This window comes from Chaetodon auriga, chromosome 18 (assembly GCF_051107435.1).
Source record: "Chaetodon auriga isolate fChaAug3 chromosome 18, fChaAug3.hap1, whole genome shotgun sequence".
Taxonomy (NCBI): Eukaryota; Metazoa; Chordata; class Actinopteri; order Chaetodontiformes; family Chaetodontidae; genus Chaetodon; species Chaetodon auriga.
The window spans coordinates 18,162,653-18,178,821 of NC_135091.1; the positions used below are offsets into that span (position 1 = coordinate 18,162,653).

Genomic DNA, 16,169 nt, shown 5'->3' on the forward strand with positions numbered 1-16,169 from the left:
CTTTTGTAATGTGTTTGAGCAAGACTTCACACAACAAAAAGGATTCTAAATCAACCAGTCAAACCTGTACAGGTAACCTAAAGGCCAGGGGGCGAATATTTACCCTTCAAAAATCCCTTTTTCTAAATTTTATAAGCAACAGTGCAGCCACGGGAAAATCCTTTTGTAAAGCCCCAGGCTGGTAAAGCAGGCCTCAAAGGTACACACTTAATAATTACTTACACACTGTATGGGCCTGCATAAATACTGCACATTAACAATAAGAAATGCAAAATGTATTCTTATTTCATCAACATTAATCAAATGTACATGACATTCTGTAGCTGAACAAGAGAAACGTTAAGGTTAAGAACTTAGTTCCTATCAGAGATTTTCCAACTGTTCTCTATTCAAATGGTACCTGATGTACACTTCCGTCTCACATTACACCGCTATAGGTAGGACAATGATTCGCTGAGCAGGAGCTCGGTCTCTCCCCCGTTGGCTGGATTGTACACGTCAGCAGTCAATGAGTTGTCGCCAACATGTATCATAGTCCCATCATCCTCTTCCTGGTGCGAGCGTGTTGACACATTGCACCTACTTTGGGGTAAGTCAAATTAAGCTAACCGCGGCGAGTTAGCTTCTTTTTTAACGCCGAATTAACGCACAGCTCGTGCTGAACGCGCTCTTACTCTGTTCGCTTTGTTCGACTGTTTCTACAGGTGGCAAGAACAAGCGGCCGAAGCGACTGTTTTGGCCAATGACACGATTTTCAAGTGGAAAAAGACAGTCCTGCGAGAGGAAACGGCAGCTATCCAGAAACGTTTGACATTTGGTTTGAGGCACGCGACGTCGGGCTGCTCGGAACAAGACTTTCACCGCACGCGGAAGCTGTTTACAATGAAGGCGCTCGCGACAAGGTGAATGAAAGCCATAGCTGTTGTGTTCCAGAGTCTGTTTTTACTTTGAGAAAATGAGGTTTCGGCTGCTCAAAAAGAATCTGCTGGCGCTGCTGGGTGTTTCCTTTGTAGTTGTGACTCTCCTGTTCTCAACACGTGTGTTATTGGTTTCCGATGATGACACAAGTGGACCTAATAATAACGTGGTTCAGGGAAACCAGGGCATGCATTCTGGTGACATGCTGAAGTTCAGCTTTGGTTCGCTGCCAGAATTGACTCAGTCCGTTTACAATGCCAATTACAAGCAGTGTGTTCACAATGCGGACAAGTTTCCAGGGGAGCCTCAACTGGTGCTGGTTGTGCAGGTCCATAACAGGCCCGAATACCTCAGACTGCTCATCCAGTCACTGGAGAAAGCCGCTGAGGTCCACAGCTTCCTCCTCATCTTTAGCCATGACTATTTTTCAGAGGAAATAAACGCCATTGTGCAAGGGATAACTTTTTGCAAAGTACTGCAAATTTATTTCCCGTTCAGCACTCAGCTGTATCCCAATGAGTTTCCTGGGCAGGATCCACGAGACTGCCCTCGAGACATATCCAAGGACAGCGCTCTCAAAACAGGATGCCTCAATGCAGAACACCCTGACTCCTATGGACACTACAGGGAAGCCTTCATCACTCAAACCAAACACCACTGGTGGTGGAAACTGCATTTTGTGTGGGAGCGAGTGCATGCCCTGCAGGGCTACAGCGGCTTTGTTGTCTTTCTGGAGGAGGATAACTACCTCTTACCTGACTTTTTCCATTTCTATAAATCAGTGATACAGTTCAGGAAGAGCACCTGTCCAGATTGTGACATGCTGGCTTTGGGTAACCACAATGGCCTGAATGATTTCACCAGACTGTCCAATAAGGTGTTGACCACTGGCTGGATGTCCACTAAACACAACATAGGCATGGGCATCTCCAGGGAGGTGTACTACAAACTGATGGGCTGCAACAATGAATTCTGCACCTATGACGACTACAACTGGGACTGGACTCTGCAGCACCTCTCAGGATCCTGCATATCAAAGCCCCTCAAAGTGCTTGTGGCACAGGGCTCCAGGGTTCTCCACACAGGAGACTGTGGCCTTCATCAGAAAGAAAACTGCAGGCCTGAATGGGCCTCACAGAGGGTTGAGGAGAGCCTTCAAAAAGCCAAGGATGGCCTCTTTCCTGCATCTCTGATTCTTACTGGTTCAGAAGCAGTGGAGCACAAGGCACACATGAAGAACGGTGGATGGGGAGATATTCGAGACCATATTCTGTGCAATAACTACGCCAAACTATAACTTTTCTCCACATAATATGAGTAAACTGTTCATTGGGTTTCTGCAGATGTGCCATTCATCCTTTCAGGGTTTCCGAGGCTGCAGGGGGTTGCCTTTTCACTTTGAGTGTGTTCATGTTGTCCTCCAGCGAGGTCTTCCAAGAAGCAGGACCAAAGCAAGTCCAAGCATGTTGCATGTACACAGCTAGACTTCAGCTTTTGTTTTTAATCACCAAAGCTGCACAGTTGCCAAAGACTTTTGTTGATGTTTGTGTTGTGCATAATGCATGCAAGCTCGTCATGCTACGTCATTTCATGTCACGAGGTTTGTTTATCCCTCTCTTGGTGTCTTACAAGCCAAAACATTAGATTAGATTTACTGCACAGTGTGTGTCGGGGGGTTAATATATATCAGATGCTATATCAGAGTGTCCATATACACCCACTAATTTGCAAATTTAATTGCAAATATATTTCCTGAGAACACTGCACAGGATAATTTTTAACAAGTAGTTAAACATGGTGGTTTGTGGTGAAGTAACGTCTCGCATTGCTTTTATGATCCATTCAGTTGCAGTGTTTTAACATGTGCTTTTATGGTACGTTTTTTAGTGTAACAACAACAAAAAGGCACATGAAATGTCCAGACTTCAAGGTTTAATCAAAATATGTATGCCAATTCTAAATGTAGGGGAAAGTTATGCAGTAACTTTCTTTGAAGTGGACTTTATGTCCTGCACATAATGGAATTGGTTTACTGGATATAACCTTCACTTTTTTTTTTTTTTTTTGAAGTGAGGTCAACTGAACCCACTTAAAGGACCAGTGTGTCAGATTTAGGGGGGTTTACTGGCAGAATATTGCAGAAAGGGATTATAATACTACGTGTTTCATGAGTGTATAATCACTTGAAAATAAGAGTAATTCTATTTTGTTACCATAAAATGCTTTTATGGGTCCTTTTCCAGGTAGTCTGCCATGTTGCACCGCCATGTTTCTGCACTAGCCCAGAACTGACAAGCAAATGCTTTTGTTTCTTGCAAGTTTTGCGTTCGCCTTAACTTCTCTGACACGCTTGGAAAGTGAAGCATGAGGTGAGGGATATTCAGTTGCAACCCCACTGGTAGATGCCATTAAACCCTACACACTGGTCTTTATATCAGTCTCCTGCTCCCTGTTATGGGGATTTCTGGTTGCAGCAACGCAAGCTGGCTCGATATTGATTTTTTTTTTTTTTCCCTTTTGGTTGTGACTGTATATTTGCTTTCTGATAGGTCAAAAGTGGCCTTTTGGAGTCTTGTTCAAGAGCCTTCGCTCTGCAAACACCAGGATCATCTGTGATTCTACATTTGTATTTGCACCTTTTCTGTTAGAATTTATGTCAGGATATAACATCCAAATTAGAACAGAATGAATTGCATTAAGATGGAGAGACATGTTCCTTTTCTGGCATTCATTCAGTGGTATAAAAAAAACAAAACAAAACTGAAGCTGAAGTGCCTTTGTACAGTGTAAAACAATGAGAATATTAACACAAGAATATTGATATTGCCTTAAATCTCACCAAAAGTGCCTTCTGATTGTTCCTTTGTGCCTAAACTTTGTTTTAAAAGAGATTTTTAAAGGTGCACTGATAACAATGTTGACCAAATAGCTATATTTGCATTTGTCCATGTTGGGGAGTTGGAATTGTCTCAATAGATATTTTTTGGTAGTGTCTTTATTTGTGAGATGGTATGAAAAAAAAAATTGAATGTGAATGCTGATTTCACAGAAATCTTCATTGTAAAGTGATGAAATCATGGTAACATGATTTCATCACTTTGGCATCTTGCCTGTAACATGTGACATTGGCTCCAAATAAGTGGTCTGACCTTATACTGATGTACCTCAGTGTGCCTTATGGAGATTCCTGGCCCAGAAATATGAAATGAATGTGGTAATGAAATCAGTTATCTTCTATTTTACTTTGAAAAGTACAATCAGTTCTTAAGGAACATGGCAGAGATGGTCGAGTACACGAAGAAGACCTTTGCAGAAATGAGTGTATATGTATGTGTGTATGTATGTGGGTTGCTTGATGATCTCTTTGTTGGTGAGATGTACAGTTATTGAGAATGAGCACAGCTTTATTTTCTTGTTGTTTCTCTCTGATAATCACTTGAAATAACTGTTCATTGTTCACCCAATGTTTACCAAATGGGGAAAAAAATAAATAAAATGCTGAATTTTAATTGTCTCCTGGTTAAAAAATAAGTGGTAACACTTAGGTAACACACAGATCACATTTTTGCATACTTTTATGGAATTAATTGATAAAGGGTCCTGTAAATAACTGCAGTTTGGTTCATAGAAACAGTGTTCAATGGGTACACTTCCTATTATTTCTAATTGCAACCTAGAGGTTTTAGGTCATTACACAGCAGGTTAACTGAACATACGAAATGTAAATTCTGTCAATGTACAAGCAAGTATATAATTTGGATCTCTGTTGTCTCTGAAATTCTCCTAAAAGTCAACAGCTGCTTTCGAACTCAACACAACAAACCTAAGTCATTGAACTCTGAGAACACTGGCTTGTGTTTTCCCTGTAATTGGTACATTAGTTATTTCCAGGAAACAAACGGAAATCATGTGGAAATTGCAGAACTGTCAAATAAAGCAGCACGAAGAAGACATACATACATACAGAATATCAGTAACTGATCTGACAGGTCCCTAAAAATAGATCACGGCATGTTTATGGCCTTTTGAGTTACTGAACCCTCAACAAAAGACAAGCTGATCAGAGATCTGAGGTGTTTTCCGGACACGCGTCATATGACTGAATCGTGTGCTTTCATTGGTCAGCTTCTACACCGTATTTATTTCCGGAAGTAAGTTATCAGTGTCAGACTTTCCATAAGGACTACCAAACCTCGTATCTACCACACCAGAACGACAGGTAAACAGTGGAAGTTAATCTATATTTAAACGACTTCAATCCATTTAGTTAGCCTTGGAATATGTCAGTTGTCACATCGTGTCAATGAATCATGTTTGTGTTTTTAGATGTAGCCAGTGTTAGCCGTTAGCTGTTGCTCTCCGTAGCTTACGTAATTGACTTTTGTTTACAACAGACAGACAAATAATTATGAAGAACACCATTCATAGCATCCAGAAGTAAGGGCACAGGCTTTGTATCGACTTTTCAGCATGGAAACTGCGGGAACGGGCAAGTAGTGTCTGGAGAGAGTGTTAACACGGCCGCTAGCGAGTTGTAGCGATCGACAAAATGACGTTAGCCAAGATGACACATTAGCTAGCTAATGCTGCCCAGTTATTAAAAACCTTAATAAAATATATTAGCTAGTTGGGAGGTCGCTCATTCCATTCTATCCACGATGTGTGAATACCAGAAATGTGACTCTGTCATGAGCTTCTTGCTGTCCTGTATTTTCAGCCTCTATAGGTGTGTCCTCATCCACAGGATGGCACATTGGTTTCATAGAAACCCATTGAAGGCAACGGCGCCCGTGTCCTTCAATTTTTATGGAGTGGCAGGGAGCCCCGCCGCCAATAAGATATGCAAGTATGTCAAGCCCCACTTAATACCCTGAGAACCTTGATATCAGACTGTAATATCACCATGATCACGGACAGAAATATTACACTGTTTGTACCTTGTCTCCGTACTCTTATATTGATCTGTGGCATGCTTCTGTTGCTGTCATTTGATCACAGTCACCTCTTTTCCTTGCAAGATGGCAATGCCTTATTCGATAAAGGCACTTTGAATTCTATAATGATCAACCTATTTTTCTGATCACCAATTGATTGTTATTTGTTTGACACATTTAGTGACCTGAGGACAACCAGGGCAAGGCTGCTGGAGATGTTCACTGATGTCACCTGCAACCCTGAGATCATGAAAAATGCCACAGATGCATACTTCTCCCTCCTACAAGGTATGTTTATGCTGCAGCAAATACGTTGATATGGTAGGGATATTGATAGGGTTTTAACCCCTTAAAGTGCAGTGTTGCTCATTGGTGGGTCAGTCAATACAAACATGTGCTGTTTCAGTCAAACATTGTTCAAACTAACAGAACTTTATTTTAATCTTAATAGAGATTTCACAAGCTTCCCAAGATACCAAATAGAGCAGGTTGTAATATGTGCAAGACATCTGCATTACTTTGATATGATGACACAGGGGTTGGCGATATGAACTAAAATTTATATTGCGTATTGTTTTTTTTTTTTTTTTTTAACTGTGATCGTATAATATCACAGTACCACAAAAATAAAAGCGATACAAGTACAATATAAGTACAATAGTGAGTGTACCATGGGGCATGTCTATCAAGTACAGGTGGCAGCAACAGACACCAGTGTCAGGAAAGCTACTTGGAAAGTGTAGTGAGCTAAACTACCAGTTACTCTCCATTAAATTAAGGTTGACTACATCATGTATGTGTGTGTCTGTGTGTGTTTTCACACACAGATATACTTACATGGGTTTGCCAAATTTGACTTAGTTGCAGGCCAAACTGGTGGCTGAATTTCATGACACGTCTGTGTATGGTGGTGGCATCACTTACAGATTCTTAGCAGTATTATTTCAGACCACAGCAGAAAGCTCTGCTGTGTTTCAGCTTCAGAAATGCTTGGGCATGGACACTACTGCACTGCTTGATCAATAAAAGAGCTGAGCTACTGAAAAGCTATTTGATTCAAAAAGCAGTGACTGCCATCACACTACTGAGAAATGTAGTTAAACCAGTAGTGCTGCTGCTGCCCAACACTGACAGACACACATACCAACTTATTATACTTTGGCAGAGACCTATCAAGTATATTTACATACAGTAGCAACAGACAAACGCGCCGACTTGGCACACAGCGGCAGGGGTAAACTGAATCCATTGTCCAGTTTAAACTTTTAAGCCTGCAAATATACATAACTTAATGTCTGTGGTCATTGCAAAGGTGTGCCTCTGTGAAACTGTAACGTTTCTTCTAATTGAATCAACACAATTCTGGGCAAAGAGGTCTTTGCAGTTGTTTTTTTTTTTATTACATGATTTCATGGATTCTAAAATCAGATAAGACTGGCATAAAGGGGTCGAAATAAAAAAGTATACAGGATACAGAATAGAAGAAAAGCTATGTATATGTACATTTGTACAGATTATAAAAAAAATACTAAATGCCAAAGAATCCTGCTCCAATCATTTTTACCAGTTTAAATATCTTTAAATCAGATGGCAGTCACTTTTTGGCATGTCAGGGCCTTTCCTCTAACAACAAAACCAGCTGAGCTCGTGTTGCAGTCTGAAATGTAGAGATAAGGTTAGCTCTAGCTCTGCGAAACCACACAAAAAACAACCCGAAAAACAGCTTCCCACATCCGACCTACTACTCTGGTTATTTAACTAACTTCAAATGTGGCTTAATGTTCACAGTTTGTCTCAACTGTCCCTCAATATTAAATACTCCAACACTGCTAAAGCGTGTGTGTCTATGATGGATGCCATAGCCACATTGTGGCTACATGGAATGTCGTGGCATGATGTCACACTGGTGCCGAAACTGGTACACTGCCCACCCTGATGATGAAATTGACCTGAGTTTGGATATTTGACAGTGTAACCATCACATTGCTTCAGTAAAGACTTGGAACAAGTGGATAGAGACTATGCTGTTGATGCTATGGATGCTATGTTGGCATGCTGTTAGGTACAAACACTGCGATTGAAAAATTACTGCATACTTGTGTTAATAATTGGAAAATGCTTCTTCTTGTTTGCACTCTAACATTGCATTCTTAAAATTTTGCTTTGCACCTAACCAGCGGCTTATCTTTTTTAAAAAATATTGGTTTCTGATGCAACAGGCTTTATCTTATCCTTGGATGGAACTACACAGGAGAACAAGATGAGGTTCATCCAGAACTTCAAGTGGACTGACACTTTACAAGGAAACACGCCAAGGTAGAAGCAGACCAAATACTTCTAGTCTCATAGTAATTTCTGTGGTCACACGGCAGTGTTAAGTGGGTGGGTTGCAGTTTTAAGGTTACCATGTGAGGCAGCTGAATTCATGAGATCACATGACTCAGAATCCATCTCATCTGGCTTCAAGTTATGTGCTATGTGAACTACTGGCAGCTACAGATGTGGTTTAGGTGTGAAGACAATGAGAGACGTGACAACAATGGCAGCTCCTAAAGAGGTTAGCGTAGATGCTGCTATAGCAACAGTTCTATCTGAACTGGATTGGATCAACCAATCGCCTGCAAAGTATTTTTTGAGAGTGTCTGCCCTTGTCCAAGCAGTTTCCAAGGATGACTTCCCAGATGGTTCTGTTTAACAGACCATCTGGCACGTCAGGTTCGTTTTTTAAGGAGGGCTGTAGTAAACTATTGTGCCTTCCAGGAGGCCATTAACAACCGCTTTGAAAGATGTTTCTTATTTGAATTACAGCTGCAAGTATTAAGAAATACTTGATAAGGAATCAAGAGAACTGATTAAAAAACGCACAGAAAAGAAGCCAAGTTTTTATTCTTACCATGACTTGAGTGCCATTCTTAGCAACTCACAGATAAGCATCTAACATCAATGCTCCTATCTCACTGGGTCTAATCTCGTGTGAAGGTCCTGCCTAGCTCTGTGTACGTCATTACATTTTTCCCCATGAAGGTTCGCCAAACACTTTCTGATCGTAGTCGTTGCCTCGCAAAACCAGCAGCTACAGCTACAGTGAGCTGTGCATTGTAGGGCCCGATTTTTAATCTTATCATTGTAGACTTGTGTGCTTATACGGGTCTGTACAACCCACTGTCTCTCCACACTCTCCTTCCAGTGCCCAGCAGGATGCAGTCTTTGAACTGGTCTCCATGGCCTTCAATGTAGCCCTCTGGTATACCAAGTTTGCCTCGAGACTAGCAGGGAAAGAAAAGTATGTGCTTTTTTGTATTCATTTCCATGGAATCATTTGATTTAAAGAAATGTACATTGCTTTGTTCCTATACTGAATATTTGTGACTGTCGTGTTTTCTCTTCGATAGCATAACGGAGGCTGAAGCAAAAGATGTTCACCGGAGCCTGAAAGTTGCTGCTGGTATATTCAAAAACCTCAAGGTGAGATACATCTGCAGACCAAGTTATGATAGAGCTGTGTGATCCCAAGTCACCTCCAGTCATACCTTTTCTTGATATGCAGTACCAGTCGGGGTGGACTGGGGTAATTTTTCCTGTATTTAAACAGGGAAGGCCATTGAGAGCAAACTCTCATTTACAGTGATACTGTCTGAAATTTACAATGCATATAAAACTAAATTACAACACGCATAAAGCAATAGAGGTACACAAAAGATACATAACAAAGTTTCATGACAAACAGGCCAAGGCCAACAGTGTGAGAGATAACATTAACAGATAACAGATGGATTAAAATTGAGATTTAAATGGATTAAAGGGATCAGTTTATCTAGTTTTAAGAGTTCCTGCAGGTTTTTGCATTTGTGTGGCACACAGTATGTTACAGCCAGTTTCCCAGACTCCGTATTTACATGTTGATCCTCAAAGGACAAAGAATCACCGGACTTCTGTTTATCATCATGAAACTCTGGCGCCATTCAGGCACGAAGTGGCCATCAGGAGCACTGTCCGGTGGAAGTATCTCCAGTTACTTAGAGCTACCAATTTGCCAAAATATAAGCAAATAGTGGCTTAAAAATTGTGGCTCAAGCCCACAGCTGCTAAACTGACTCCAGGGCAACACTGATAGGAGGGGAGTACATGTGTGTGTCAGAGGAGCGCAGTTGTCTCAGTTTTGTCTGAAGACGTACCCACAACGTCAGACTTAAAAAAAATCATCTCTGGCATGTCTGCTGCAGGAGGTCCACATCCCTCGTCTCATCACCCCAGCTGAAAAGGGCCGAGACCTGGAGCCCAGAGTGATTGATGCATATATCATCCAGTGCCAAGCAGAGGCGCAAGAAGGTAAGGCGGCTCCAGGCCACTATAAAGCTCTATACACGTATTTTTTAGCCATGACCGGCATGCATCTGTTTTTACACCTCATTTCTTTTCACTATAATGACTTTCTGTTCAAGTTTTAAGATGAACTTCTGATGACTTTTTGGGGAATGTAAAATATGTTTTATCTACGTTTAATTTACACTGTCTGAGCTGCACATTTGTATTTTCTTTACCTGCTTTGTAACCATCATGAGCAGAATGGTTAAACAACGCTGAGACATGAGAGCGGTGATACCTGTGTACTCTAATGTCTATATGATTCACACTGATGACATTAGTCTGTTGTCTTGTATCATTAAATGTTTCTTCACGAGAGCCTGTGTCTGTCAAGCAGATAAGGAAATAAAATTGTCGATCATGTCACAGTGTGAAATAATACAATCTGAATATTACTGGCTGTATGAAGAAATAATGCAGTATGAAGTAAATTTTTCAAAAGCAAAATACATTTTGTTTTTTTGGATTACAGATCAGGACTTGTTAAAGAGGGGTTTTTCCAGACTAAGCTCAGAGTCAAGTGACTCACGGGAACAATAAATATTACATGAACAATCATTTCTAATCCCATCCAGGTTGTATTCATTTGTATCCTCTTTTTAGTCCTTAACTGTCTATTTCTCTTTTTTTACAGTGACAATTGCCAGAGCGATTGAACTGAAACACAATGCCACACTCATTGCAGCGCTGGCATTTGAGACGGCAAACTTCTATCAAAAAGCTGGTCAGTGTTTTGGCACTTTTGACAGTTGTGTTTTTTTTCTTGAGTTTGGTTTTGTGGAAAACACAGCGTGATAATCAGGATGGGTGTGAGGCACTACTCAACCTTGATCAGTGATGCGTGTAGAAAGGTAATAATAGCACAGAAAGTTTTCTGACTGTGAGAAATGCTGCCATGTCGTGATAGAAGGGCTGTGGTCATTTCCTTTGGAGTTAAATCTCTGATGATCCGCAGCTGTTGGAACGCATCCTGGACGTTTATGTCCCGAGATTCGGACATCCTCAGTGCGTCACTCAGTCTGTTGCACTGCCTTTGCAGATCAGGATCTTTCACTTCACAAAATTAAGTCAAATCAATGGATCCAAACACGCACAGTCAAACTCCCACATTAGTGTAAAACGAGCAGAGAGCTTGCTCAACTGTGATGCTGAAATAGTCTATTATAAAGGTTTTCCGTGGAGTTGCTGTGCTCTCATCTGAGACCTAGGACCTGGGACCCGAACCACTCTCGAACAGACTATTAAAGGTATTTCTGTCCGCAGACCACACATTGAACACCTTGGAGCCAGAGTGCAGTAGCAAGTGGAGGAAGTATCTTCAGCTGAAGCAGCACTTCTATATGGCTTATGTAAGTTCATGCATACTCTAATGCAGTTCAAAGTACTTTTATTTCTGTAATGGAACCTCAATGAGCCTACAGGCTTTGCATGAAACCTACTCTTCTTCATAAAGACAGAAGAAAATGACAACCAGGCTTCTGATTACAGTTAATTGTGTTTGCAGGCTTACTGTTATCATGGGCAGACACTGCTGGCCAGTGACAAGTGTGGTGAGGCTATACGATCTCTCCAGGAGGCAGAAAAGTGTATGTATATCTCTGTCCTGGATTTAATATTTGTTTCATGTGTTGTTGCACATGAATGATCATTTCAACCACATGCTGTATTCGTTTATTTGCACTTCCTGTTTATATGGATTCATGCTTCAAGTTCTCTTCAGAGAGTGATTTAGCTTCACTTTTGTGCATGTACCTTTGTCAGTAAATCCACTGGTGAAAAGTGCTTCTTTGTGTTCATATTAACACTTATTGTGTCTTGCCACTGAAAGCACAACCAGTCAATCAGATAAAAGATCATGTGACATACATAAGTGTGACCTTACATCATGTACAGTATGTTATTATGAATGCATGTATTGTTTAGTTCAATTTGTGTTCTGCAACCTGGAATTCTGCAGCATACATTTAATGAGTCTATAGGAAAGAGCAGCAGTATAAAGGTCAAGGTTGAAAGTATGCAGTAATGTTTACGTACCTGTAGAATATATTAATATGGGTTTAGCTGCATGTAGTAGAAGCACAATGAATTGTTTGCATATATGTCATGATGCACGTTTCCTGTGTTGCTGCACTATTTTTGGATGCATCTTGTCTTGAAATGAAGTGTCACTTTTCTTCCTTGCTTCCCTTGCTGCGCTGCGTGGATTTGTCCTGTACTAACACGAAGACCTCTCTGTCATAGGCTACTCCCGTGCCGAGGCGCTGTGTAAAGAGTATCGTCAGACCAAAGGCCCAGGCACCACAGCCAAGCCGTCAGAGCAGCTGTTCTTCCTCAAACTGGGTGGCGTCATTAAAAACACGCTGGAGAAGTGCCAGAGAGAAAATGGCTTCATGTGAGTCAGTCAGCGCAGACCCATACATGCTCGCATGGAGACTCAGATAATGCACATGTATGAGCTGTTTCCATCAACATGTTTCTGTGTTCATTTTGTAGTATTGTGCTGGAAAAGGTTGATGGAAATGGCAAAATTAAAAAAAAAAAAAAAACTTCCTCAATTTCTTCTTACACTCACTTGATGGACTTTCTTTTTTGAAAGAGTTAATGCTCGTAATGGGAGATGAAACACCCTTCAAATAAGTTCTGACGTAGCAAACATTTAACTGACATGACTGATCGCTGATTAAAACACCTCCTCATTGCGCCACACAGATCTGATGTAACCTTCCTCAGATTAACGCAGTTCACCCCGTTCTTTAGCAATGGTATAATGGTTTTCTGATGGGAGAAGTGGCGCCACCTACTGCTTACCTCAATGAACCAACTCCTAATAACCACATAATGTTAGATGGAAACACTTACATTTGCAGATTTTCTGAAAATTCAGTTAAAATTTGCAATACGTGTGTGCGGAAACCCATTCAAATGAAGAAGAAAATGCACACAGTCATATTCATTGAGTTGCACTGATGGCAGCAACGGCTGAGGACAGATCAGAGCATTTTTACACTTTTGACCTTTGCGTCTCAACACTAAGAAATATACAAGGGGAATATGTTTTTGAATAGGAACTGATCATTTTACCACCTGACAGCTTCTCAGCAAATCATATTGTCTGATTTAGGTTTCAAGATGAGCCCTTGTACATTGTGCCTGTACACACTGAATCTTTCCCAGTAGTCATATATTTGAATGCTAAACAGATCCAAGTGCAACAGCTAAAGCCTCTGTGATTTTGCACGAGGGGGAAAGTGTTCCCCTCTTTAATTCCAACTTTGGACATCTTTCCTCAGATACTTCCACAAGATCCCCGCTGAGGCGCCCCAGCTGGAGCTGAAGGCGAGTTACGGCCTGGCTGAGCCGGTCCCCTTCGAGCTGCCGCCTCTCAGTGAGCAGTGCTCCGCCGAAGTCTATGCCACCTTTGACCTGACCAAGGGAGCCAAAAATGACAAGGTACTGTGGCCCACCTCAAAGTTTATTCCAACAGAGGCTGGACGACATAATGGAATCTTTATCCGAAAAGGGCCTTAATAGTTTACATGTGTGTCTGAGGCTGTGTGTTTCAAATCTGTGTTATTGTTGCTTTAACTCCAGGCCAAACCCAAGGAGGAGGAGGTGAAACCAGTGAAGGAGCCAGACTTGAAGCCTCAGAAGGACACAGGCTGCGTCGTCTCCTAAACTGTCCACAGATCCCATCTTTGGCCTCACGCTTCAGTACCATCTATTATAATGATGGCCTCCATATTTCTTTTCATGTAAACCTCCATAGGAAAAGTTTTTTTTTGTAATATTAATCTATGGTGTTTTACATTTATGCCGAAACATGCGTATTGTCTGTGGGTATGACTGCCATTGTCCTCTCATCTAAGCCAGAGCCAGTCACAGCTTGTCATAAAGTCAACCTCAAACAAGATGGAAACTCCTTCCAGGATTTTGTTAGTTGATGACACATCAGCTGAAGGGATTACTTCAAATTAGGTCTGTACGTGAAGTCGTTTGAAGTGGAATGATTAGAAGTGAGCCTTATGGGTGAAGACGTTCTGTTAATGGTGCCTTTAGCTGCAGTGTAAACCTGTTTACCGTGGCTCCTTTTAACCTTTTTGGCACTGGTTTATTGTTTGACGACTTCAAAAAATGGAACCCGGCCCATTGAACAATCTGCGAAGTGGCCTCTGGAAATGGATCTAAACAAAAGCTACTGTCGTGAAAACCAACCGATACAAAGTTAGATTTTTATATAGAGTATTTACCAATGAAGGAAACTGCATTCCAACAATCAGCCTGTACACTACTACTAATACTTTCTGATAATTTGAATGAATTTCAGACTGACATTTATTCACGACGTCAAATGTAAATCAACAGCGGACAGACGAACTGAACAAGACGACACGTGTTATTGCTGGTGCATTTGGTTTGTTTTAGCTGTAGCAGTTTACAATCAATATTTGATTTAGATCACATGATGTATGTACTGTAGTCATTTTTGTACATGACATAGCTGTTTTGTTTTTTTTTTTACTTCTACTATTCATTTAAGGAAACTTTATTACTGGATGAGGCTGAGTCATTCTTTAACATGCTTAGGGATTTTGTGATTATATCCCTGATAGTGTTAGTTCATAATTTATTTCTATTGTTATGCCACGATATTTTAGTTGAGAGCTTAAAACACTTATGACAGTATACGATTCTGTGTAACTCCAATGTTTTTGGTGACGTTGATTTTCATTCGCTTCAGTGGATACAACAGAAATCCCCTCTGATACATACAGTAAAAGGCTTACCCGGAGTGCTGCTGTCAATAGTTGACACAATGTATGTACTGTAGATCTTTTAAGTGTTATCCCCATCCTGAAAGACAAAGATCAGAGCATGAGTATTGTCAGATACCAGGGATGCGAGCTCTGGCTGCTTCACAGAAGTTGTTCATATTGTCAAAACTCTCCCACTTTGAAAATAAATGCCTGTTAAAACAGAACTATCAATTGCTGGAAACTCGTATTAACTATAATATACTGCTCACATGTACTCACTTACGGCCCGACAGGTATATTATCTCACCTGAGCAAGACCCCGGCAATAGTGAAAGGCAGGCAAGCTAACTTTCTGACTAAATTATAGCACAACAGCTTTGCACTTTATACTCAGTTGTGCAGGGCTGTCAGTGGGGATGTGATGGAATTAAAGGGCTCATGGCATTTGTCTGTTCCGCATTCATCAGACCAATGCTAGTCCTTTATTCTTTTCAAGGCAACTGTTTATTAAAAGGGTGTGTCAGGTCACCATTGCAATGTAAACTCCTGTTGCTCATTATTCCTCCTCTAATGGTGTCCTTCATGTAAAATGTATTTCAAACTCTATTAAATCATCCATAAAACTCCATTCTTCCACATCTTTTGCTCATACATGTCCACATGATTACTGAGTTGGAAGATTTTTAGGATGCAATCAGCATAATCCTGTCAGTACGTTAAATGGGTCTCAGTCAAGGTAAGTTTTACAGGTCATGGTTAGCTCTTGTTAGCCTGTGAACACTGTGTATTGTCTGAAGGAAGCCTAAGAAACTAACTGCTGATGTAATCAGGGTTATCTCGGCTGAGTTCATGAGCTCTGGTTTGAGAAAGATGCTGGGTGGCATTATGGGAAATGTAGAATTCAGTATTTTTAGATCTTAAAGCTGTAAGTCAGGGCATCTTGGCCTCTAAATGTGTCCCCCATCTCTATGGAAGCGCAATGCTAAACATCTATTCCATTTTATTCATCCAGTTTCTAGCTGACATGTTTAGATGTCTTAATATCTTTTTTCAACTAAACAACTCGATACATTTAATAATACAAAGAGAATCTACAAATCTATGTTGTGTGAACTGGCAACAGTCCTTGAAGGGCACCTGACACATTCATCTAAAAGTATCCAAATTTTGGACATGACCACAAAATGTGAGCTTGTTT

General features: G+C 40.8%; 2 protein-coding genes across 4 annotated transcripts; both read left to right on the forward strand.

Moving 5' to 3' along the window:
- Positions 1 to 499: 499 nt before the first annotated feature.
- LOC143335954 (alpha-1,6-mannosyl-glycoprotein 2-beta-N-acetylglucosaminyltransferase) lies at positions 500 to 4,424 on the forward strand. Its single transcript, XM_076755676.1, has 2 exons — positions 500 to 589; positions 705 to 4,424. Exon 2 carries the CDS (start codon positions 956 to 958, stop codon positions 2,213 to 2,215), a length of 1,260 nt encoding a protein of 419 aa, XP_076611791.1. The 5' UTR covers positions 500 to 589; positions 705 to 955; the 3' UTR covers positions 2,216 to 4,424.
- A 607-nt stretch (positions 4,425 to 5,031) lies between these two features.
- Positions 5,032 to 15,599, forward strand: brox (BRO1 domain and CAAX motif containing). Of its 3 annotated transcripts, none has more exons than XM_076756417.1 (13): positions 5,032 to 5,137; positions 5,645 to 5,764; positions 6,034 to 6,140; positions 8,072 to 8,168; positions 9,040 to 9,135; positions 9,245 to 9,317; positions 10,076 to 10,181; positions 10,852 to 10,941; positions 11,481 to 11,566; positions 11,722 to 11,803; positions 12,459 to 12,609; positions 13,508 to 13,667; positions 13,809 to 15,599. In XM_076756417.1, the coding sequence occupies exons 2-13, from the start codon at positions 5,664 to 5,666 to the stop codon at positions 13,890 to 13,892; spliced, it is 1,233 nt and encodes a 410-aa protein (XP_076612532.1). In that variant the 5' UTR covers positions 5,032 to 5,137; positions 5,645 to 5,663; the 3' UTR covers positions 13,893 to 15,599. The 3 variants fall into 3 exon arrangements, with proteins under 3 accessions (XP_076612532.1, XP_076612533.1, XP_076612531.1); XM_076756418.1 differs by having other exon boundaries at positions 5,048 to 5,137; positions 5,663 to 5,764; XM_076756416.1 differs by having other exon boundaries at positions 5,060 to 5,137; positions 5,636 to 5,764.
- Positions 15,600 to 16,169: the final 570 nt, after the last annotated feature.